This window comes from Varanus komodoensis, unplaced genomic scaffold (genome assembly GCF_004798865.1).
Source record: "Varanus komodoensis strain SLA01 unplaced genomic scaffold, ASM479886v1 scaffold11, whole genome shotgun sequence".
Lineage (NCBI taxonomy): Eukaryota > Metazoa > Chordata > Lepidosauria > Squamata > Varanidae > Varanus > Varanus komodoensis.
This window is the reverse complement of record NW_025335317.1, coordinates 32858260-32882226: the sequence shown is the minus strand read 5'-3', so window position 1 is coordinate 32882226 and position 23967 is coordinate 32858260. Positions and strand designations below refer to the sequence as shown.

At 41.9% G+C, this 23967-nt stretch overlaps 1 protein-coding gene across 5 annotated transcripts in view; it reads right to left on the bottom strand.

Annotated features, from left to right (window-relative positions):
• SPAG9 (sperm associated antigen 9) overlaps positions 1-23967 on the bottom strand; it is a 111108-nt gene that overhangs the window by 50535 nt on the left and 36606 nt on the right. For 2 of the 5 annotated variants that reach the window (XM_044419965.1, XM_044419967.1), the window contains exons 4-5: positions 15980-16074; positions 8522-8675 (exon numbers count right to left, since the gene is read on the bottom strand). In XM_044419965.1, the coding sequence (XP_044275900.1) occupies positions 8522-8675; positions 15980-16074 (249 nt within the window). Of the gene's footprint in view, positions 1-8521; positions 8676-15084; positions 15712-15979; positions 16075-17590; positions 17595-23967 lie in introns of those variants that run through there. The other 3 variants (XM_044419968.1, XM_044419970.1, XM_044419969.1) reach the window with 3 other exon arrangements.

Here is a 23967-nt window from a genome sequence, read left to right as displayed (position 1 = left end):
GAATTTTTCCCTTCCTTTCCCTTCCATGAAGAAAGCTTATGGTGAATTCAGTACTATCACTTCTATAGCAGCTTAACAAGCTTACAATTTTTCTAATCTTACTCATGCATAAATTATTTGCATTTATATTGTTTGTTTGTTATTAGATTTATATCCCACCTTTTTTCTAACAAAGAACTCAAAATGGCTTAACATTATTCTCCTCTGCCTGCTCTCAATCTTATTCCTTTATCCCTGTGAGGTAGGTTGGGCTGAGAATTTGCAACTGGACTAAAATCACCCAGTTGGCCACAGGGCTGAGAGGAGACTCAGACCCAGACTGCCTGAGTCCCAGTTCCATGCTATTAACTACTACACCACACTGGCATTAAATGTGGTGCATATTTGACAGGGATAGCCAGATCTGCTCAACCGTAAAGCCACATAGGGTAAACATCAGATGTTTGAGAGCTGCACGCGGGTGCCTGTAGGCAGTTACAGCAGGTGGTGAGCAGCAAGTGGGTGCCTGCGCGCCGTGAGCAACAAGCCACAAAATATACTCAAAGAGCCACATGCAGCTCATGAGCCTCAGCAGTTTGGCCACCCTGATACATAACATGTATTTTACACATGAATTTTTTAAAAAGTGGCCATATATTCTGAGCCTCCTGTTGCACCAGGAAAAACTGGTTTGATTGACCCCCCCCACCCCCACCCCATTCTTCCTCACGGAAACTATGCATATAAACAGCAGGAAACTCTTACAAGCCATTTGTGCGAAATGTAATAAAAACATAACTATTAAGGGTATTGTTTCAAGTTTATTTATGTATTTAATATCCACATTTTCTACCAAAAATGGGACTGTGGCCAGCTGTAACTTTTTATCAAGAGCAAAGATTAATATGTTTCATTATTAAAATAGGCACAAATTGCTTGCATATATTTATAGTTCCCTTAAGGAAGAAGTCAGTTCAAAATGAGTGGATGCCTTTTTCAAAAAAGTTGTGCACCTGAATGTTTTTCCTTTCTTTCTCTTGCTATTGGTACCTTTCCACTTTTTATCCTTTTACAATTATTCATGCTACTTGACAATAATAATAAATTCTGTTCACATTGGAAGCTTCTTCTCTCACACACTTAAATTGACTATGTGCACAAAAATGGCTAAACATGCAAAGTACTAAAACCAGAGATCATGGGCAAATATGAAAGGTTATCCATGTTAAGGCAAAACTAGGGCATGATGAGAAGAGGAACATTTGTTTATTCATATATCTGCCCCTTCCACAAATAAAACAATAAGATGGATTTTATTAAATTCTCTCTCCAAATCTAAGAAAGATCTGAGGGTCTTTAGAGAGCTACCATGTTCAGAGATAACAAACGATGGTAATGTAATGGTAGTGCCTCCACACAACCAATATAAATGCTTGACCTATCAAAGACATAGGCAGAACTACATTTCCTAGGATAGAGTGCTTTAAGGAAACAAATTTGATCTTAGAAGTTGGAAAACAATGCTTAAATTATAAAGATTAAATTAATTTGCGCTGTAATTTTTTCAAGTTATAATCATTTGAATTAAATCCAAACCATGGCAAAGGATGTACACTCATCATGATTCAGTGTCACGGAAGTTCTCTATGTTCCTTAGCGTCATCTCAGCTGATTGCAAAATGGAACTTAGAATACATTGAAGGTTACTGAGGGTTAAATGAGCAGAGTACAATAAATTCACATATCCTCCATTTAATTTTTCAAGTGCAGCTTTTGAAAGTTCCATTGAAATGAAGAAGCAGGCTTTTATGTAAGGCCAATTAACAGCATTGAATTTCATTACATGCCACCCTGCTCACCAGAGAGCATAAACCATCTACACAGTGAATAGGTAAGCTCATTGGTGACTGAAATACTAGACAAACTGTAGGCACAGAGAATGTTGCTTGCTCAACAAATGCTTAATCCTGTTGTTTGTGAATGTATTACATTCCATACCTCCCATTAGCCATATGTATTACATTCCATACCTCCCATTAGTGTTTTACAATACATGCCTTAAAACCATAAAATACAGCAACACAGTAAAACATAATATAAAATCTTACGTTTAAAACAGAAAACCACCAGAGTAGTAACCAAGATAAAACCCAGCAGAAGTACCAAGATCTAGAAAACTGCTAAGAACATTTGTCAAACTATAGGACTAAAAAGCCTGGGAAAATAAAAGGGGCTTCACCTGGTACCAAAAGACCACAATAGGGAAGTTGTTCTCCTACCAAATTGCCACCAGTGATGTTAACCATTCTTACATCTCCACACAAGAAAGAGATGCCTATAGAGCGTGGGCCCATCTCTTGTTCATTACAGGCTGCTCATATAGATTTGTCTGCTTCAGAGGAGAAGGCAGGAAGCAGGAGTTCACTGACCAAAGGCTGATAAACAGTAGGAAAAGAGGGATGGGACCTGTTCACAACAATGCCTAAGATTTGGGGCCAGATGAAGCAATTAAAAAACAATATTCAGCCCCACAATCCAGTAACTGGCTAGACTCACTTCTCTAATTAAACCTTTACACAGCATCTGTCTGGCTACTAGAGGGAAGGTCTTTCCCATGGTGGCAGTCAAATTACAGAATTCCTTCCCAGATAGCTTTGCCTGGCACTCTTGCCTTATTACCTTTTTGGTTCTAGGCAAAATCCATCCTGTTCTCCCCTCCTTTTAAGGATATAATTTTAATGGTTCTCATCTGCAGTTTTATCTGCTAACTCTGCTGCTTTCATTCCCAAAGTTTAACTGTTTCAAGTGCATTTTTGTTTGTTTTTGTTATGGTTGCAAGCTGTCACTTGCAGCAAAGGTGAGGTATACATTCTAGTAAATGAATTTCCCATTTTGTTCACCTCAGAAATTTCACTGCATCTTTAAATATAAAATCAGGTAATGTGTAGAACGTTGCAAGAAAAACATTTGTGTACAATATTTAAAATAAGTGTTAGTCCAAGGCCATTCACAATGGCTCAGAATAACTTGATTTCCTTGGGTGGATTCACAGTAGAAAATGTAGTACATACAGAAGATGTTACTGAAGTTAAAAGCTGCTTTGAGGCAGCACCTAGACATTTACTAACTGATGAGGTATCTTCTTCCCAAAATGGAAGGAGGGGGAATCAGAGCAAAGACGACAATGCAAACTGGTTTTCCTTTGCATTTTCTGAATAAATTCTTGTGATACCCTTATTTGCTCATTTTTTCATGCTCTTTTCATATTGACAGTACAGATTGCTGGAATAGATTTCCTTTAATGTGGCATTCTGATTATTTCATTGTCATTACAAGCATAACACTGCATGCTCCAATACTACACTTCAAAGCGTTAGAATACTTACTGTGCATTTACATTAAAAACTATATTAAAGCAGTACTTCTAAAATATGTCCATTCATACTTGCTATCTTCCAAATTAAACAGAAAAAAATCAACTTTGAGGCACAGCATGAGAAAAAAGGATGCCAAGAATCCTCTGAAGACATCTCCACAACACACACACACACCCTTGAAATCATATATATAAACAAAAGCAAACTCAATCCAGAAAAGGCCTTGAGGCAGGCTATATGAACTTATAACTGACAGCAGCAAACCATGTCTTTAAATGTCAGTCTGTCCCAATTGCATCTAAAATGGGAAACGTCTGGGCAGGTGCAATGTAAAGCTCAGAAGGGTCAGAAGTTATGAACCCCACCCCTGCCTGCCAGTTCCCCACCACTTCTACATTCTGTCCCAAGGTAATTTTTCCTCCCAGCAGAGCCCCAACACCAAAAATATGCATGGTGAAGATTCAAACAGCCTCTGTCTGTGCAGCTTTTGAGATTTAAATTTAATTTCCTACTTTACACCTGAAAGACACACGCACTTACTTAAAGACACTGGCCTCCCATGCCATAAATATACTTTGGTCAAACACAGCAGCTTATAAATCACACCACACAAAAACACCAAAGCAAACTTAGAGGAAAATGAAAGCTGGGTTTTCAATGCTCCACCACTAAGAAGTGCAATTTGAGTACCAGTTTCTGCCAAGAATTTCAGTGGTAGCAGATTCTTCAAAGATATTGCATCTCTTGCATGCAAATGTTGGTGCCCCGAAGCATGATTCTGCATATTGAAGCACCTTTGCCAGCAATGAACCTGGAATATCAGGGAAGCTTCTGGACCTGATCAGCTATTTTATTGTAGCTCCTGGGCTCTGCCCACAAGTACCGGATTGGCCAGTCCTAATTCATATCCAAGCATGCTATTTCACTCCTCCTCAGTCCAACAGCTACCACATCATCTTGTTCTTTCAGTTCCATCTGTGTCTTCCTTTGCTAATATCAGTAGCTCAGCTTCACTGGTTCCAATCCTTGAAGTGCCTTGACTCTTGATGACTTGCCTTCCTAACATAGCAGTGCATCCCCTGGTTTTGGCTTTATGAAAGGGGCTTATTTCAGCTCCTTTACTGAAATGCTTCACCCATCCAATAACAATTCCACTGGCAGTGAGGAACTATTCTTCCTCATTTATATCCTTTTATCATCAAGCACCTTCCTTTGCCCAGACTGTTATGGGCCCATTCAAAAGAGAAGCTTATACTTCATGCATCTATCTTAAACAGCATTTGCAGTTGGGTTAAACACTGGGCTGCTTAGCTCCCGAAGAATCCAGCAGTCCAGGCTTAGGTCTGCAGTAACCTAGAAAGGAGGGATGCGGGTGGTGCAGTGGGTTAAACTGCTGAGCTGTTGGGCTGGTTGATCGAAAGGTTGATAGTTTGAATCCGCACAATGGGGTGAGCTCTCGTTGCTTGTCCCAGCTCCGGCCAACCTTGCAGTTCGAAAGCATGCAAATGCAAGTAGATAAAAAGGTACCACTTCGGTGAGAAGGTAACAGCATTCCGTGCACTTTGGTGTTTAGTCATGCCGGCCACGTGGCCACGGAGACTGTCTGCAGACAAACACTGGCTCCCTCGGCTAGGAAATGGAGATGAGCACCGCCCCCTAGAGTCAGGCATGACTGGACTTTAATGTCATGGGGAAACCTTTACCTTTTTAACCTACAGAGGAGTTGCTCATTGGCTGCTGAACAAAAGCAAAGGTAGCAGGCCTCTTGCAGGTGATGCACCTGCTTTCTTCCACTTCTTCCTGATAATCCATGGGCTGTCAGTATGTACAAACTAATCTACAATGGGGTTTATAGCTTACTGCCTAATAGGTGTATTTAGGATTAAACCCAGAGGAATAGGAAGAAACAGGAACCTTTTTTACATGTCATAGCAACAATTCCTGGGTGAACAAGGAGCGTGTGTGACCTATGAACTTATTTCCATTTAATTTAATGCCCTTTTGTTGTGTTGTTTTGTGACACTGAACCTGGAATTCTGGGTTGTTCAAAATTGCCCATGGCTTTCTCCTTGGGTTAACTCTGGCTTAACCCACAAACAACCTGGAGTTTCTAGGTTTGCTTATTATGAAACTAAGAGACATTCCTTGATTCCCAATTAAGCAAGTTCACTGTTCACACACACTGCCTGTCCTCACAATAACTAGTTTAAACAACCCAGGAACTCCCACAGTAACATGCACACTGGGTTTCTTAAGGCACCATGCACTGCATGAGCAGACAGTAAGCCAACAACTATAGGTCTTTTGTCTGTCTAAACATACACAGGATTGCACCATCTGACTATTCTCAGCATTAAACATCATTAAATGCTACCTCCAGGGAAATGGCTTTTGAATAAATGGATAACACTTGCATTGATTTTCCATCTTATCTCAAGGATATGATGAACACCATTTAAAAGCCAAAGTTAAATAATAAAATATTATATTAAAATCAGAGTTCAAAGTACAGAAACCAGTACAAAAATAAATTATCCTAGTCAAAACAGGTTTTCAAATGTACAAACATGCCAGGAAAGATTGCAGAAAGAATATTCACTTTACATTGGAAGTATACCACCCTATGAGGTTGCATTCTGGGCCTCTCTGGGACACATTATGATTGCCCATTATCAATCAGTAATGCAGATTCCCAGCCAGGCTGTCTCAACCAGAAACTTGTTTTAAAACAAGTTTAGCTACACTGCTTAAAGGGGCAGCTGACCTCCTCCTCACATTACTGCCAGCTTGATTATTATTTCTCTAATCCAACCCCAACCTTCCAAAAAACATACACCCAACAATGCCATTCTTACTCTAGTTAATAATTTATCCAAACATTCACAAGTTGAGGAAACTGCAGTCTTATCAAGAGAATGCAGAGCTCCTCCCCATACAGAAATAAGACAGCTTTGCTGAAACATTTCTCAGCTTCTGTATTCTAACTGCATCCATGAAAGAATGCAGTACACAGACCACTGACCTTAGCAAACAAAACGCTCACGACAAATGGCCTGACTGAAAACAGAAAAGTGCCAAGGAAAGCTTTGGAGATTGGTCTGAACAGTTTAACAAAGAGCAAACCTGCTCAATTTCATGATTAGAATTCTAGTGATCCACTGCAATTGTTGCATTTCTCCTCCTGCACTTGGCATGTCTAAGCAAATATTAAATAATGCTTCATCCAAAACTGATTATGGGTCTTACAGAGAAAGTTACTAAGAATAATTTTAACTTAACATTTATTGTGGACCCCTATATTCAAGATCTGTTCTTTCCCTTCTCTTATACTCTAGCCCTTTCTTATGGGACAGAGGGAACTGCCATATAGTATGGCTAAACAAGAGATGTGATGTAGCAGGTAAAGTGTCAGACTAGAACAGTGGAAAATCTAAGTTCAGATCCCTATTCGGCATGTAGCTCGCAGGGGGACTTTGAACCAGCTTCTGTCTAAGCTCACAAGGTAGCTGTTGGAATAACATGGGGCACAGGAAGAACCAAACAGACACTGATTTGGGGGATCTTATTATGACAAAAATTAGTAAGTGCTCTAAAAATAAGGAACAGCTCCCTTTTGTATTACAGATGTTTATCTAACCTGGGCTAATTGTGCAATCTACTTTGTTTTGCAATCAGACTTTTTCTCAGAAATCCTATCCACTTTTGCATTATGAAAGGTGATAGAAAAACACTCCATAGTAAAGGTGAGGAGGATGTGGCTCTTCGGATGGCACCAGACTACTGCTAGCTCAGGCTGATAGGAGCTGAAGTCCAGCATAATCTGGAGAACATGTTCCCCAGCCTTGCTCTATAGGGAAGTCAGAGTATGAGCATTTGCCTAAAATCTAATGATCATGGGTGACATTACATGGGGCTGAAAATTTGTATTATATAAATTAGCGCACAAGCCTACCCTGGCCGTACAGCAACTGGCGGCTTTAGATCTGTGTCAAAAGGCACACAGTAATCAAAAAATAAAAACCCAGCATATGTTCAGAGATGTCTGTCTGTTTGTTTGTTTATGCATTTATATGCTGCCCCTGCTCCTAATGGAGATGTTGCTTTTCTCCGTTTACTTTGCAGTGTTCTTAATCTGAGTTGAATTTCAGTGTTCAGCTACATGGTGTCCTAGAAAGATGTCCCTCCAACCGTGTGACTCACACACAATTCACATAGCAATACACAGAGTTATGGAGGAACTGCTAAAGAATATCACCATTTCATTTTCACTCATGGATACTTAACTCCAAGCTGTAAAGATTGTTGCAAGTTTTCAGTTGTGAACTGCCTAAAGAATGTTACAGATTTGTTATAGTTTGTATTACCCAGTAGCCAAAATTCTCTCATCAGTTCACAACAATTTTCAACAATTTATAACATAAAATACAGTAGAAATAATTAAGCAGTTGTTTTTAAATAAGTCAAAATAAATTGATTTTGACTAATTTCTCAAACTCCATGTCTGCTAAGTGGATGGTGTACAATCTAGAACAAAAAAGCAAACCTTAAATGCCTCTAAGAGATACAGTGCTTACAGTTTGAATAGTCAAGCTCTACAAGGCCTATCACTGGCTGCTACAGCATTTATACTCTTGAACCAATATAGAATATAACTTTCAGATGCAAATATAATTCCACATGAGTTATCAAAACATCAACATTATTTATTCTAGATGAAAAGGTTAAGCTTGCAACACAGACCTTATCTTCAACCATACATTTTTCTTATTTTCTTAAGAGTCCTACCCATACATAACATCTAAAAGAGAACAGTGATCGTACGTATAATTCAATAGGAAAAATGCAACTTAAAATACTAGTTAATTCACAAATACAGGTGTTCTAAAGCACTCTACCCAGTTAGAAAGCCAATAGTAAGAGGAACAGTGTACCTGGAAAACCAGCATTGAGGTGCAGGGTTTCCCTTAATCCCAAGTGCAAACCAAGACCCATCAAAATATGTAATAGCAAAAGACTCACCTTCAACTTACCTGCCAGAACTCTCACTTAGAAGTTTAGGAACTAAAGAAAGACAGTTTGGCATTTAGGTTACAATCACACATAATAAACTGTAAGAAACATACTATTACCAACTCTTCACATGAAAAGTTAAACAGTTAGCTCACCTTTAGGCTGGTGCGGGAGCGTGGCTGACTTAGTTCACGGAACTTCCAACTATCAGACCCTGGAGTTTCCACTGTTCCTCTCTGAGTATCAGGCGTCAGAAGTGCATCTCCTGGAGGTAGTGGGAAGATGCCCAGTGATAATGGAGGTTCCTTTCTGCAGGGAAAGGAAGCATAAGTTTTTTGCTTTATGATTCTTACATTGCATAAAGTTTTAAATCTCTGGATAATAGGAAAGGCCAATTTTTATCAAAAAATATGTCCATATAAAACTGCTTCCTTGCATGTTCATGCACGTAAATAACATATTACACAGAATATATCCTCCCATTTTCTGGATTTTTTGGTAACCATTTTTGTGACTAAATGGACTTTCATAGACTCTCAACTATGAATAGTAAACTTTTACTTAAACAACACGTGGGGAATAAATTTGCAAGCATAAAGAAATCAGGGCAAAATCATATTTGAAATATACAGAAGGAAGTAGAAAACAGAGGTGCCACGCTTGAAAATAGGCAATTTATGGGATAAATAGCTTTAGCTCAGAGTGCATAATGAAGCAAGGTAGAAAAACTCCTAACAGGAGAAAAAAACAGTAGATGTGTTTAAATGTGAAATCTGATCACACGTCTGTTCTCTGTTTACAAGACAGTGGCTTATAGCCTAACCAATCTTTTGAATTCTGTAGAGGTTCTAAGACTTGAACTCAGGTGGTCCAACATGTGGCCCACAGGCTGCATGCAGCCCCTGTGGCCTTGCTCCGTGGCCCTCTTGCCACTCAGAGGCCCACTGTTCTGTCCCCCAGTCTAGATCCCAGCGATGGCATGGCCATGACTGTGGCAAGCTCTCCTGAGGCTGTCATCCCATCCTGCCTCAGGAAAACAGCTTGTCAGGCTGGCAGCCTTACAAGAGCTCATTTCAGCTGACAAGCACAAAGGTGCTCAGGAGCTGAGCGCTTCTGAACTCATCAGTAGGAGTGGGCAGTGCATGCTGGGGAGAGTTTTTTCATTCAACTGGTCTGAAGATCATCTTAAAATTAATTCTCCTGTGCATAACAGTTGATGAAATATATTAATAGTGTATGTTACATTAAATAAACATATTGTGAACACTCTAATTTACAAAATGGAAATGTAATTCATTGTGCAGTCCTTGGGTTCTGTGTTGAAGTCCTCATGTGGGCCCACAAGGAACAAAAAGTTGGATAGCCCTGCTCTATTCTTTCCGACTGATTGCTCAGTCTGTTTTAAACCAATAATGGAGCAAATACGGGTACTTTCAGACAGCAGCTTCTAAGAGCTGCTAAAGTGAACCAGATTTTCTTACTTTATTTCTACAATGGACATATCATAAGAATTTAATAACATCACATCCAATTTATTTTGATGATATGGCCATACTTATTCTCTGTCTGCACCAGTGGGCCTTCCCATGGCCCTCTTCCTCTGGATTCCTCTAGCCATACTCATATGTCTGTAGCATGATACAAGCTGCCCTCCTTTGTAACTCTTAAACAGGGTGGATAAAAATCAAAGATCTCAGCCAATCAATCACAGAGGGTGGCTAAAAACCAAGCATCTGATCATTAAGAAAGGGGGGGGGGGACTCCCTTAAGTTTTAAGTTTCTCTTAAATAACAATTAGAATAATAATTAAAAAATCAAGATATAAGCACTGTTAGTCTTAAATCTCTGAAGCAATGCTTGTACTACATACACATATACTGAGTTAAGGGATGCTTTTCATGTATTTAAGGAACTAATTTCATCACTTTTCAAATGAATATTTTCATTACTTACCAAACAGAGATATCGCATTCTCACCTGATGAAAACAAACTTAGTTCACTCAATAACTATCAGTCCTTACCTCCACCTATCAGTCATAGGCATTTCATGTACTGTGCACTATTTTATTTGAGTGAGAACGCAGCTAGGCCAAGGCAGAGGGAACCAGAATGGAACAGCAGAAGAGAATTAACTAACCTGAATCCAGGTTCCTATCTTCCCATACATACAAATTGAAATGAGTGCTGATCATAAGACCCTATGGGAATGTTTAAAAACATTCCTCCTAGAGGCAAAACAAATAAAATTATGTAATAAATACACTGTGTAACAAAGAGAGAAAATCAGCCTTTGCAATAACGAAACAGTGTAAATATTACCTGTTTAGTTATAAATTAATATTTTCCAGATATGGAAGGCCCCTTCCCTATGGGGAGGGAATGAGTTCACACAGCACAAGAAGCCCAAGATGGCTTATAAACTACCACATGTGGCTGTTTAGCCTGGGCCCCCCGAGCTGCCTGACAAATGATCGGACACAGAGGGGATCCAGAGGTACCTCCTCCCTGCTCAGGCCTCCCACAGGTATCTCAGGAGCACTAGGTTTCTCCACTTTCCACAACCTCTTCCCCACTGTACCATCCTGCCATATCAGGTTTGAGTGACCTCTTCTTCCCCACCAGCCCCAAGCAGCTGGAAGGGATGTAGCCAGCTGCTGCCAAGCTCACTGCCAACATCGCAAGCCCACCTGCTTTGCCAGGACTGGGAGCAGCCAGCCCACGCTGCTGCCACTGTCACAGGTTCACCTGCTCTGTTGCCACAGAAGCTGTGTGGGGCAACTGTGCACAGCACCTCTGACAGTTGCCCCCAAGTGCAGCTTGGGCACCCTGGGGCAGCAGTTATCAGCCCTTGCCTGGTGCCTCCTGGCTAGAGCAACAAGTCCCTTTGCCCTACTTGCTAAATGCTTGATAGTGGTTTGTGCTACCCCTGGACTTGTTGTGTCATGTGAATCCAATCAATAACTCTTTAACAGAAGATCCATATGGTTCATCACATGTTAGGGAGGAAGAGGTTCCTTACTGTGATTACTACCACATGGTACAATACTGCAATAAAAAGGTTAATTGCCACGCAAGGATATTCATGGTTTAATGGAATATTCGAAAAGTATTAACTATAGTTAACATAGACAACTAACCAACCAGTGAACTGATACCTAATGAACTGATTAGCATCCCAGCCATATTGGTCACCAAACATGCTCTGCACTCCAGAAAGGTTTCAGTGAGTCTGAATCACCAGTCAAGTTTCTCATAGATAGGGCCAAGCCAAGTGGAATAACCAGAGAAAGAATAGTTGTCCTGATCCTTCCTGCATTGCCTCTCCACAGAGATTTGGTTACAAACTGGCACTTCCACACATCTACAATCCAGGCTGCCATTACTGCTATTATTTCAAGCAGCAGGAACTGCTACAAGGGCTACTTAACCCTTATAGTCTTTCTTTTCTTCATAAAAGCTAAAAAAAATCATGAATCCCATGATAATGCAAGGTTCTTCCTTGGGAAGACATTGTTCATGCACATGTAACAAATTAATGCTCACCACATACTACTGCAGACTGTTCACACTTGAATCTACACTCAAGCAATTGGGTAGCCTATGTCAAGTACAGCAAGGAAAGTTATAGTGGGCCAAATCTCATCTTTAGAACAAGCCAACATAAAGGAAAATAGCCATTCACAGGAGCCATTAAGTATAACTACTGGAACAAAAGTTACTTCATTTAAAGGGCACCAATTATCCCAACAGGAATGATGCCAAATCAAGAACCAATTCACCACAACTGTAAAAGTCACTGGAATACAAAGCTTGTGTATAAACTAGTAGTAACCATTTTGCAGGAGTAGATAACATATCTGAACCGAAGTTTTACTACAAGTGTTGGAGATCATACGCATCCCTTCAAGCAATTTATTTAGTATTCTCACAATTGTAAAATGTGGGAGCAGCATGGAAAGAGAACCGAGCTCCACTTAAGCTTGCACTAAAAGGTTAATAAGATTTATTAAGGTTACTCTAGAGTCTCAAGTTGAAGACTCTCCCACATCCTTTGGGCACAAAACAGAGCCAACACATTTATAGCAGGGCATAAAAAACTAAATTGTTGCTTGGGGTTTTAAAGTCAAGGTAAAGATTTTTCTTATGAAAATCATACTTTAACAAAGTGGGCTCATATTTTTTAAAAGAATTAGGGCATATATTGCTAAATTTGACTCCACTTAATTTTATTAAGGTTTTTCATACTGTACATATCCAAATATGAAACTTTAAAAGAAAATGAGGGGTTAAGGAAGTCTGTCAGATTACTTTAAAATGAATTCTAGTTTTTCTATTTTTTATTTTTGTCTCTGAATTTGTTTTGATTTTGGAAAATTACAATAAAAAGAATTTAAAAATGAATTTCCAGGTTTGTTACTGAAAAAGGTTCAAGATGTAGAATTACATCTGTACAAATCTGTATAAAGCAGAATGACCTTGGAAGGACTGTTTAACTGAACCCCATACAGCTTTGCCCTTTGCCATAACTAATTACTAGCTTCACTACTTCAGTCCTTTTATAAATATTCTCAATTTGACAAACATATAATATTAATATTTAATATTTAATGTTTCAAGGAAGCAAATGTAAAAAAACCCCTACATTATATAAATTATATGCCCCCTAAACAGATTTGTGTGTGTGTGAATGTGACCAACCCTATTTAAAACACTACCAACAGGATCGTAACGTTTGTCAGGTCTTTTTTCAGCACTCATACTGCACAGGTCACCAATCAAGTGAGCCGGCAACACATGTGGGGTGCATGAAGCCACCATTTTGAGCATATAACACCCGTAAGGAGGTTGCCATGTAAACCCAGGGTTTACTGAGTTAGATAATTAGTTATTTATTGAGGGAGTGTGTATTTCTCCAGCAGCTGAACACTCCTGTTTGAAGTCAGGGAAACTCCAACCTTGGGTGGGGGCATACAGACAGTAATGTCACTTAAATCACATTCAGGTCAGTCCACACTCTCCTCTGACTGCAAAGGAGCCAGAACTGGAAGTATGTGAGGTTTCCCTTAAATGCTACCCCTCCCCCAAATGGGAGTAGGGAAGGGAAGATAAATGTGCATGTTTCTATATATGGATATAGTGTGACAATCCAAAAAGCTCCTTTCATACTGTGAATCTGAAAATACACTATTGATTCCACACAAAATGTCACACACCGATTGTTGATCCACTAAACTAAGTAACTGTCAGCTACTGAAATATTACAGCTATGGAGACACAGAGCTAATTCCCTGTATTTTAGATAGACATCTGCAATTTGAATTCTTATTCTCATAATACAAAACCTTTCTTTAAAAAAAGGCTTGCATTTTGTATCAATATGTAAAATATGGGCAAACGCTTATACACACATATTTCAAATATTAAAAGTTTACCCAAGGGTTACATGTTAAGAAGGTAGCATAAGTTGTGAGCAATTATAACAAAATACATAGCATTATTATAATAAAGCTAAATTATTAGCTTCAAGCTTGGCATTTTCTTCTGTTGGAATATAGCAAACCAGATCGATTTCTTAGATTCACTGGGCAGTGCTAACCCACCACTCCACTCTGCACTTCCAAGATAACATGAAATGTCTGGTACTATATGGGAGGAGTTCATAACGTGCTTAACACCAGCATTAACCTAAGAATCTACAGTCAAGGGGCAGGACGAATTTATGAAACATTCTTATCAGGTCACAGGAATGCTTTAAAAAGTATGCCCACAGCTCACTTTCATAGGCTGCATGGATGCCCCCAGTTATAATATCCATTATTAAAAGATTAGTTCTAAGCAACATGCAATGGAGGTGTTCCAGTGAGAACAGATTTAATGAGCATATGCAAGTTCTACCCTAAAATAGCATGTGACAGTGAACTGTCCAATGTATTGAACTTGAAACTTAAAAAAAGCCCAACCTAACTGAAGTTTTCAGAAAGCTATATTATTGGATATAATACAACTTAGTATGAAGACAATCTCCCTGTTCTAAAACACACAGTACATAATTTGCTTATTATTAACTTGTTCCACACAAAATAAATAAACCTATATATATACATATCCATTTATTTATTTATCATGTGCGTGGAAACTTGGAGGTTTATAATGTTGTATTTAAATCTCATTTTCCACTCTAGTATGCTTAAAATGAGCTAGTATGTCAGCAATCCATTTACAAAAAAGATGCAAACACACAATTGGAATAGTTTGCATTTGAGAGGCTACCAGCCAGCAGATTCTGCAGAATTCTCTGGAGTAAGGCAGACTGAATAAAAGAAAGGCCTAAGCTACCACAGAAGCAAGCCTGTCCAAAATTAGTGAAGCACCTGACCATAGAGTGAATACAAGCTTTGTCCACGATGTTTTTACATAGCACTTTTATACTATTTACAATGTACAGTATTAAAAAGAAAGGTCAACTGCTTTCTCAAGAACACAACTGACTTTGTAGCCTTGGAGAACACACAATGAAACATTTCATTTTGTTTAAATGGCCAGCTTTATGGTTTAAGACATCCTACATTTGTCCAATTCAAATTCTGGAACAACATCTGAGGTCAGCATCATTTCATTGTCTCCCTCCTTTCCCCTCCACAACCCTAGAGGAGAGAAATAATGGAGAAGGCAAGAACAAAGAATACAAAAACAGCAGAGATTCCATGGTCAGAGTACCTGAGAATCCTTGATAAGTTCTGCGTCAGAGCTGGCACGCCAGTGGATATAGAAAAGTGCACAAGCAGCAAAACAGAAAGAGACACTAAAATAGCAGAATTAATGACCACCGCCCCGCCAACGAAGCCAAACACAAATAGCAGCATGCATCCAGGACTCATGGCGCTGCGCTGGCATGGTGAAATGCAAGAACCAAGGCTACACAGGGGACAAGGGAGTATCTTTGTAGTGAGAGTCTGTCATTCAGCTGCTGCCACAAAAACAATGCCATCGGCAGCAGCTTTTCACTCTCTTCTGCAGCAGCTCCAAAGCAAAATGACATCACCTCACTCTCCTCCCCCACCTAAAAAGGAGGAGAGAAAAAAACCACCAGAACGGCTTCTCTTCTCCCAAGCATCTATGCAGCAACCTAAAGATACAAGCAAGCTTGTTAGCCGCTTTCTCCTCCCCACTACTTCAAACCTTTGTAGCTTGGCTGTATTTCATTGGATGACAGTCTCTAGTATCTACATAATATGGTCACAAAGCTTTAGCCTGAGACGCTCTCTCACAAACATGTGCACAGAAGTACAAATCATGCCAATGTGAATTAATTCCTCCAAATCCTTTCATTGCTAGTCCTTCTGTTGTTACTTAGGTGTGAGCTTTAAAAATAAAAGGAAAAATCTTGCCATACCAGACCTGCATGAACACATAAAGCAAGTGACAGATACTCAAATTGAGGCCTTGAACTATGCTGACAGGAAAGCCATTTGCACCTATCCACTAGGCTCAATATACCCCCTTCTGAAGTTCAGTATTTTCCCCCCAATTCAGCCTAATCCTTGGTGAAGAGACAAAGAAAAAAGTCTAGAAACTAAGAAGTTATCTTCAGGGAAGGTTTAGTTAAGCTTACCTAATTCTACCGTGCATGATGGGCTCTAGCTGATCACCCCCCGTCAGCTGATGAAGTTTGGCTCTTTCCAAGTGCTCCATGTAATTATGAATCATCTGTTATCAACAAGGAAAAATAAAACTAAGAATTATTTCTATTCCATACCTATTTATACATTGCAAAAATGAAATATATGCTACTCTCCCAACTCAGACCCATGGAAAAACCTTCTTTTCAATTTATTACAGGCATTTAGTGTTATGGTTTATTAACTTAATCCAGTTTATGAACTATCCCAAGAATCAAAAGATGTTACCATTGAAGTTGCATGTTTCTTACAGCTCCTATAGTATTTTCCCCTTCCAGTATATATAGGAAGCACATCTTAACTAGTAATGTATTGGTCATTTACGTGAAAGCAATCTTAATGACTTCAAGGTCACCCTTCTAGTGCAAACAGTCCCAAAATACTGCCCCCAAATCAATAGTGTTTCAACAGTACAATACAAATACAGAGAAACAGATCACCACACAAGTGCAAATGAAGAGAATTAGCAGAAGCCCAGTGACTGAGTGGAAGAGATGTCACAGTAAACAGAGAAAACATGAAACCCATACTTTACATCTCTGCACACAGAGACCAGTTCAGGCATAACAGGAAACCATGATCCTCTACTAGATGACTAAGTTGTAGTGAGTCTTAGGTACGTCTCCTCATCCCTCTATGTCTGCAATGAGATCAAAACTGTTTACTTCCCATCATAAATATGCCTCAGCTCCTGTGAACCTTGGAGGGCTGTGGTTTGCTTAATTTATTTGTAATGTAAATAAACCAGGAACTAATTATGGTTTCAGTTATGGTTCAGTTACCTGTTTAGACATTATGGAGAAATTGGGATCATTTTAAATCAGACTGGTGATTCCAATCTCCTCCTCTGGGATATGAAAGAAAGACATGAAATGGTTTTCCATTACCTCTGAACTGGGCATGATCCCATGCTCTTATTTGTATCACACTTACATCCTGGTCTTCCTCTACAATTAGATTATTAAAAGGCCTGCAATGATGTCTTTTACAGGATATCAACTAAATACATCAGCATTTGCTGGGGAGCATGGGTAAGCTATTGGCTTCAGGACATGCTTGTGAACTTTTGCAACACATCTTATTGGCTATTGTGGCTAAAAAGAAGACTGGACCTCTGACCTGATCAAGCAGGGCTCTTACATTGAGAATTGTGGTAGGGCAGATTTTTTTTTCCTATCTACAATGGGCAGGGAATTTATGAACCTGAAACCATTCCATGTAAAAATGAACATCTGACCAGGCCCGTTGAACTGTAATGGAGTTGGTGAGGGAAGTGGGAAAGAAATGGTTGTTTGTTCAAAAGCTATTTTATTCCCAACTAATTTGGAAAGCTTCCCATCACCTGATTTTGGGCGTCATTATGGGAGTCATGCTATTCAGCTTCCAAACCAGTCTCACATTAAAGTACTCTGTGAAGTTCAATTTTGTTCAGCACAAAAGCAAGCACTCTTAAGATGACTACTTTTTAACTTCAGTAAATAAAAGATAACAAGTTTTGGTCACAGCAGTAGCTCAAAAATCTAGTTTGAAATACATACCAAGACCTCTCTACAAATTGCTAAAAGCTATGAACGATCTATCCAAATTTCAGGTATGATAACTTGCATAAAGGCTGCTGACAGGGGATTTCTCTTTTTCTCAGAAAAGCAGGTTGCTTACCTGTAACTTATGTTCTTCGAGTGGCCATCTGTGCATTCACACATATGGGTTGCTGCGCCTGCACAGTGCCTAGGCTGGAAGATTAGAAAGCTAACAGTTTTTGGCGGAAAAACTCCGCTCCCCTCCCCCTTCGTGGTATAAATAGAGCAGAGAGTCCGCCATTTTACTCAGTCTTGAAGACCGCACGTTCGCCCTCTAGAGGTTAAGACTAAAGGTAATGAGAAAACACAATTGTATCCCAACGGTACCGATGTGAATTATAGTACGGTACCGAGAACAATATCTAGTCAGCGATATAACTCAACGGTACCAATGCAAATTATATTTCAGTACCGAAAAACAATAACCACCCAGCGACATAACCCAAATGGTACTGATGCAAATTATATTTCGGTACCGAAAAACAGTAACCACCCAGCGACATAACCCAAATGGTACTGATGCAAATTATAGTACGGTACCAAGAAAAACGATATCCACTCACCGACACCGAGTGGGGCCGGCGGGTGGGTTGTGTGAATGCACAGATGGTCACTCAAAGAACATCAGTTACAGATAAGCAACCTGCTTTTCTTCGTCGTGGCCTCTGTGCATCACACATATGGGTGATTCGCAAGCTTACCACAGTCGGAGGAGGGAGGTGTCGTCAGCGAAGAATGGATGAGAGAACAGCTCTACCAAAAGAGCAGTGTTGTCTGGCACGTACATCAAGCCGATAGTGCTTGGCGAAAGTACATGGACCAGCCCAGATCGCAGCTCTGCAGATGTCTTGCACCGAAACCCCTGCAGCAAAAGCGGACGAGGTCGCTACTGCTCGTGTAGAGTGGCCACTTGGAAAGACAGGTAAGTCTATTTTCGATAGCTGATAAGCCAGGACAACAGTCTGGACGATCCAATTAGAGAGTCTCTGAGATGATATCGGTGATCCCTTTTCACGCTCAGAGTATTTAACAAAAAGTCTGTTAGTAGCACAAAAAGTTTCAGTGCAGGATCTGTAAAAGGCCAAGCAACGGCGAACATCAAGCGTGTGTAGAGCACGTTCTATCGGGGTTGACGGCGATGGAAAGAATGCCGGCAGAACGATGTCCTGATTCAGGTGGAACGGTGTGGCCAACTTGGGTAAAAAGGAGAAATCCATCCGAAGGATGACTTTTTCCTTATGGAAATTCAGAAATGGTGGGTCTATGCGGAGAGCATAAATTTCGCTAGCTCTCTGTGCTGATGTAACTGCTACAAGAAAGGCAGTTTTCCACGACACCAGGCGTTAAGTCCACAGTTGCTAAGGGTTTGAATGGTGGTTTGGTAAGCGCTTGGAGCACTACAGAAAGACTCCACATTGGCATGGCAGGGCGAATAGATGGATGTAAATTTTGTAGTCCCTTAATGAATCGTGGATAGTGCCACGATAATGGGATATAGCGGCTGCATAAACTTTGATGGATGATGGTTTAAGTCCCTCATGATGCAAATGCAAGAGAAATTGTAAGATATTGGTGAATGAAGCCGTTCCAGGGGAAAAAGAATGGCACTCTACAAAAGAGGAGAATCTTTTCCATTTAGCCATATAGGAACGAGTGGACGGTCTCAATGCAGATTCGAGAATCGCCTGAATTTCTCTGTCCGTAGGCATCGGTACCGTGGCAGTTGCTGTTGAATCCGAAGTCGGGGCCGCATATACCATCTGTTGAGTAAGGTCACCCGTAGGGTGAGGTGTCCCCGGTACCGACTCAGTGGCGTGAATCAGGTGATCCGCCATGCCGTCAGCTTCAGAGAGAGTATATCCAGATGACGGATTGCTCCTCCTTGTTAACACATGTGGAAGAGTTGGTAGATGAAGGAACGTTCCTCTGGACAGCAGCAAAAGAGTGGCAAACCATGGTTGTCTCGGCCACCACGGAGTCACCAGTATCCCCGTGGCATTGTCCTGGGCTATTTTCACAACCACTCTTGTCAGGAGTGGGATCGGAGGAAACGCATAAAAAGTCATGTTGCTCCAAGGGACCATAAGAGCGTCCCCCATCAATCCCGGCCCGACGCCCGCTCTGGAACAGTATAGGGCACACAGGCTGTTCTCTCCAGTGGCAAACAGGTCCACGTCCGGATAACCCCACAAGTGGAAGAGTTTCTCGCAAATTTGTTTGTCCAACTCCCATTCGTGGGTTGTTGACATCTGTCTGCTTAATGTATCTGCTTCGACATTGTCGGTTCCAGCCAGGTGAACTGCCATAAGCACGATGTTCCTCAGTATGCACCAGTCCCAAATGTCCATCGATAGGCGTGCTAAGGCTGGGGATTTTGTGCCCCCCTGCTTGTTGATGTAGAAAACTGCCGCTATGTTGTCTGATGCAATTTGGACAACTTGACGGCATAACACAGTCTCGAAAGCCTTGAGGGCATTGAAAATCGCCATAAGTTCCAGGAAGTTGATATGTTTCCTCGCCTCTCGTCGGTTCCAAGTACCTTGGACCCAAAGTCCCAAACATGCCGCACCCCATCCAAAGAGGGATGCATCGGTGTACAGAGTTGTCGTTGGCCGAGGTGGTCGAAACGGGGCGCCGATCGACAGGTTTTCTGTGATGGTCCACCACGTTAAAGTGTGACGGATTGCAGACGGAATCCGAATCGGCTTGGTGGCAGGATCTTGTTGCGGTTGAAAAGCAGTGCTGAAAAACAGTTGTATGGGTCGCATACGTAATCTGGCATATGGGACAATGGCAATTCCAGCAGCCATATGCCCCAGTAGTCTCTGAACAGATAAGGCTGGGACCGTTCCATGTAGCCGAATCCGATGAATATGGCTGCATAAGGCATTCTGACGTTCCGGTGGGAGGAAGGCTTTTTCCTGCATCGAGTCGAGCCATGCCCCGATGAAATCAATGACCTGCGTGGGAATAAGGGACGATTTGTCACAGTTAATGCAGAGACCGAGAGCACTGAGTAGAGTGCAGCTCATTTGTATATCAGACAGGAGAGCTTGCTCGGATTGCGAGACGATTAGCCAGTCATCTAAGTATGGGTATATCTGTATTCCCCGTGTCCTCAAGTGTGCACATACCAGTGCCATACCCTTCGTAAAGACTCGAGGGGCTGTGGCCAAGCCAAAAGGTAGGATGTTAAACTCTAACAGGTCGGATCTGACAGTAAAACGTAGAAAGTGTCTGTGTGAAGGATGCATGGAAATATGAAAATAAGCATCCTTTAAATCCAGTGAGGCGAACCAATCCTCTCTTTTCAATAACGGAAGAATATTTTGCAAAGAGGTCATCCGGAACTTCCTTGGTTTGATGTACTTATTAAGAGTTCGTAAGTCCAGGATCGGAAGAAGAACACCGTCCCTTTTCGGGACCGTAAAATATCTGGAATAGAATCCATGCAATCCTTCCGAGCAGGACAATTGTCGAATCGCTCCCTTGAGAAGTAGCTGCAAAACCTCATCGCATAGCACCGATGAAGAAGGTGTGAAGCGGATCGGGCTCGAAGGAGGGATAACATCGAATTCTGTCCTACATCCGAACTGGATGATAGATAACATCCACCTATCAGATGTAATGGACTCCCAAATGGGGAGTCGGCCCTGGAGCCGGTCCCCAAAAGGGAGAAGGGAAGGTGGTGTTGGGAAAGAGAGGATGGTTCGCCCAAGTCGTCAACGTAGGCATTTATCGGTATCGAATCGCCGACGGCACAGCCTTGGGAAAAACGCTGTTGTGTTTGCTGTCTCCAACGCTGCCATTGTTGATATTGCTGGCGAGGGTAGTTTTGCTGGCGCGGATAGTATGGTTGGTTCCGGTAGGAAGACCGAGGCCACTGCCACTTACGTTTTTGCGGGAGCTCCATGCGGCGTGCAGTTAGGCGTGATTCGTGAATCGCCTTTAATTTGTGGTCGGTCTTCTGGTGGAACAGACCGGTACCGTCAAATGGCATTTCCTCAATTCTGCGCTTCATCTCATCAGGGAAATTACAACTGTGCAGCCACGCATGTTGGCGTAACGAGATGGCATTGACGAGGGCCCTTGAATCGGTGTCTACATGATGACGAGCGGTAGACAACTGTTGCACTGCCACCTGTATCACCTCCTTAATGAAAACCCTGGCAAGGTCCGCTTGGTGGTCTGGAAGGGAGGAAGCGACATTATCCAGCTTCTGCATCATAGAGTACTGGTAACGTGCCAGTGTCGCTTCGTAGTTAGATATACGCACGCTGAGTCCAGAGGCCGAATAGACTCAGCGCGCAAGGATATCGATTTTCCTCCCTTCCTTGTCCCAAGGAGCGGTATGTCCCCTGGACTCCCTGCCCTGGGAGGATTCAACCACAAGAGAGTTCAGTTTTGGGTGACGGAGCAGGAAGGGAATGTCATCATCACAAACTCTATACATGGCCTCATATCTGCGGGAGGTAGCTTGTGGTTGGGCCGGTTGGTCCCAGGGCTGGACCATAGCCTGGCGGAGTGTAGTTATAAGTGGCAGAGCTATGGATGCGGACTGTTCTCCCCGAACGACATCATAAAACCAATCTGTGGAGGGGCCTGGCTGTTGATGAGCTTCGATTTCAAGCAAATGAACTAAGCGGGACATGAGCTCTGTGAAAGAGACATGTGGTTCGTCGGGTGAAGCAGGCCCTTGGTACACAACAGCCACATCAGGGGATGTGGAGTTGACCTTCGAATCCTCGGAGTCTTCCATGTAACGCAGCCGGTTTTCGCTTGAGGAGGAGGAGGTTTCAGGGGAGGTTGGGTGCCTCGTCTCCGTACACCTGGAGGTGGATGGTACGTCCCTCAGGACCAATGGTGATCTATGATCCCGAGGAAAATAGGGATATGGCTGGTAACCACCCCAGCCAGGGGGAGCACCATATCCCGGGATCAACCAACTCTCATCTCGATGTTCGGATGAAAGGCTGCGACGTCTGGGAGATAATGGTGAGGCCACATGAGGTTCAGTTGGTGGCATGGGTGTTGGCGAGTGGTCCCTCGGCAGGGAGTCTCTAATCTCACCATCAGAGATGGACTCCCGAAGCGGCTCCTCCTGTTGCTGGGGAGGCACGCTCTCAGGCCGAGTGGGTGGCCTGGGGGATCCCAGTGGAGTCACCTGCATAACGAGTTGCAGGGCCGGTCCCGAGGGGGTTGGTACCGTGGCAGCCATTGGTACCGAAAAGCCCGATGAACCTGAGCCCCGGTGTTTTGGGCAATCAGGTTTCTTGCTCTTGCGAGCGGGCTTATCCACCTTCTCCTTCCTCAACTTCTTATGGGTGGAAGGTTTATCCAGACCGGTATGCTTGCGCTTCTCCCATTTCTTAGCTGGGGGAGAAGGCAGCGACTGAGCCTCCATAGAAGCAGCGCCTTCGTCCGAAGGACACTGTGGAGGATCGGCAGCAGTTGAGGAAGGACGCTTCGCCGGAGCACTCACAGTGGAGGAAGAGCGCTGAGGAGGCGCGGACAAAGAGGAACCAGGCCGTAGGAGCAGTTGGTCAGACTGCATTAATGCCTGATCCCATAGGAGCTTCCTGAGATGATTCTCCCTGTTCTTCTGCGCCTGCTTGGTAAACGCCAAGCAATGACCGCATTTGTCGGTCCTATGCCCCTCGCCGAGGCAGAGGAGGCATAGATCATGTGGATCGGCCTGCGACATTTTAGATCCACATTCAATACATTTGCGGAATGCCACCTGCTGAGCCATTGCAGAAAAATGAAGAAAAGAGGACAATATAGAGGGTAAGATAATATTTTTGTTGTTTTTTTATATATATAGAGAGAAGAGAATTCAAGAAGAAGGACAAACTTGGAGCAAGAGGAGTTTAAGGTTTTTGAGAAAAAACAACGAAGAGGCACAGATCTATAGCGAGAGACGAACAGGCACAAGGCACAGCGAATGGCGGTCGCAAAGACTGAGTAAAATGGAGGACACTCCGCTCTATTTATACCACGAAGGGGGAGGGGAGTGGAGTTTTCCCGCCAAAAACCGTTAGCTTTCTAATCTTCTGGCCTAGGTATTGCGCAGGCGCAGCATCCCATATGTGTGATGCACAGAGGCCACGACGAAGAAAAGAGATTCCAAATACTTGGTCTTTCTCCCAAGAGGGTTAATGAAGAAACAAATACATTTCTAGACCTTATGAATGACAAGAACAAAGGACTCAGATGCAAATTACAGAGCAATATTTCTTAAAATATCATGAATATTGAAAGACTTAAAAAGTATTACAGCCTCTTTGACTATGAAGAAACATAAGACTTTTACATTAAAAATATGAATTTTGAATAGACAG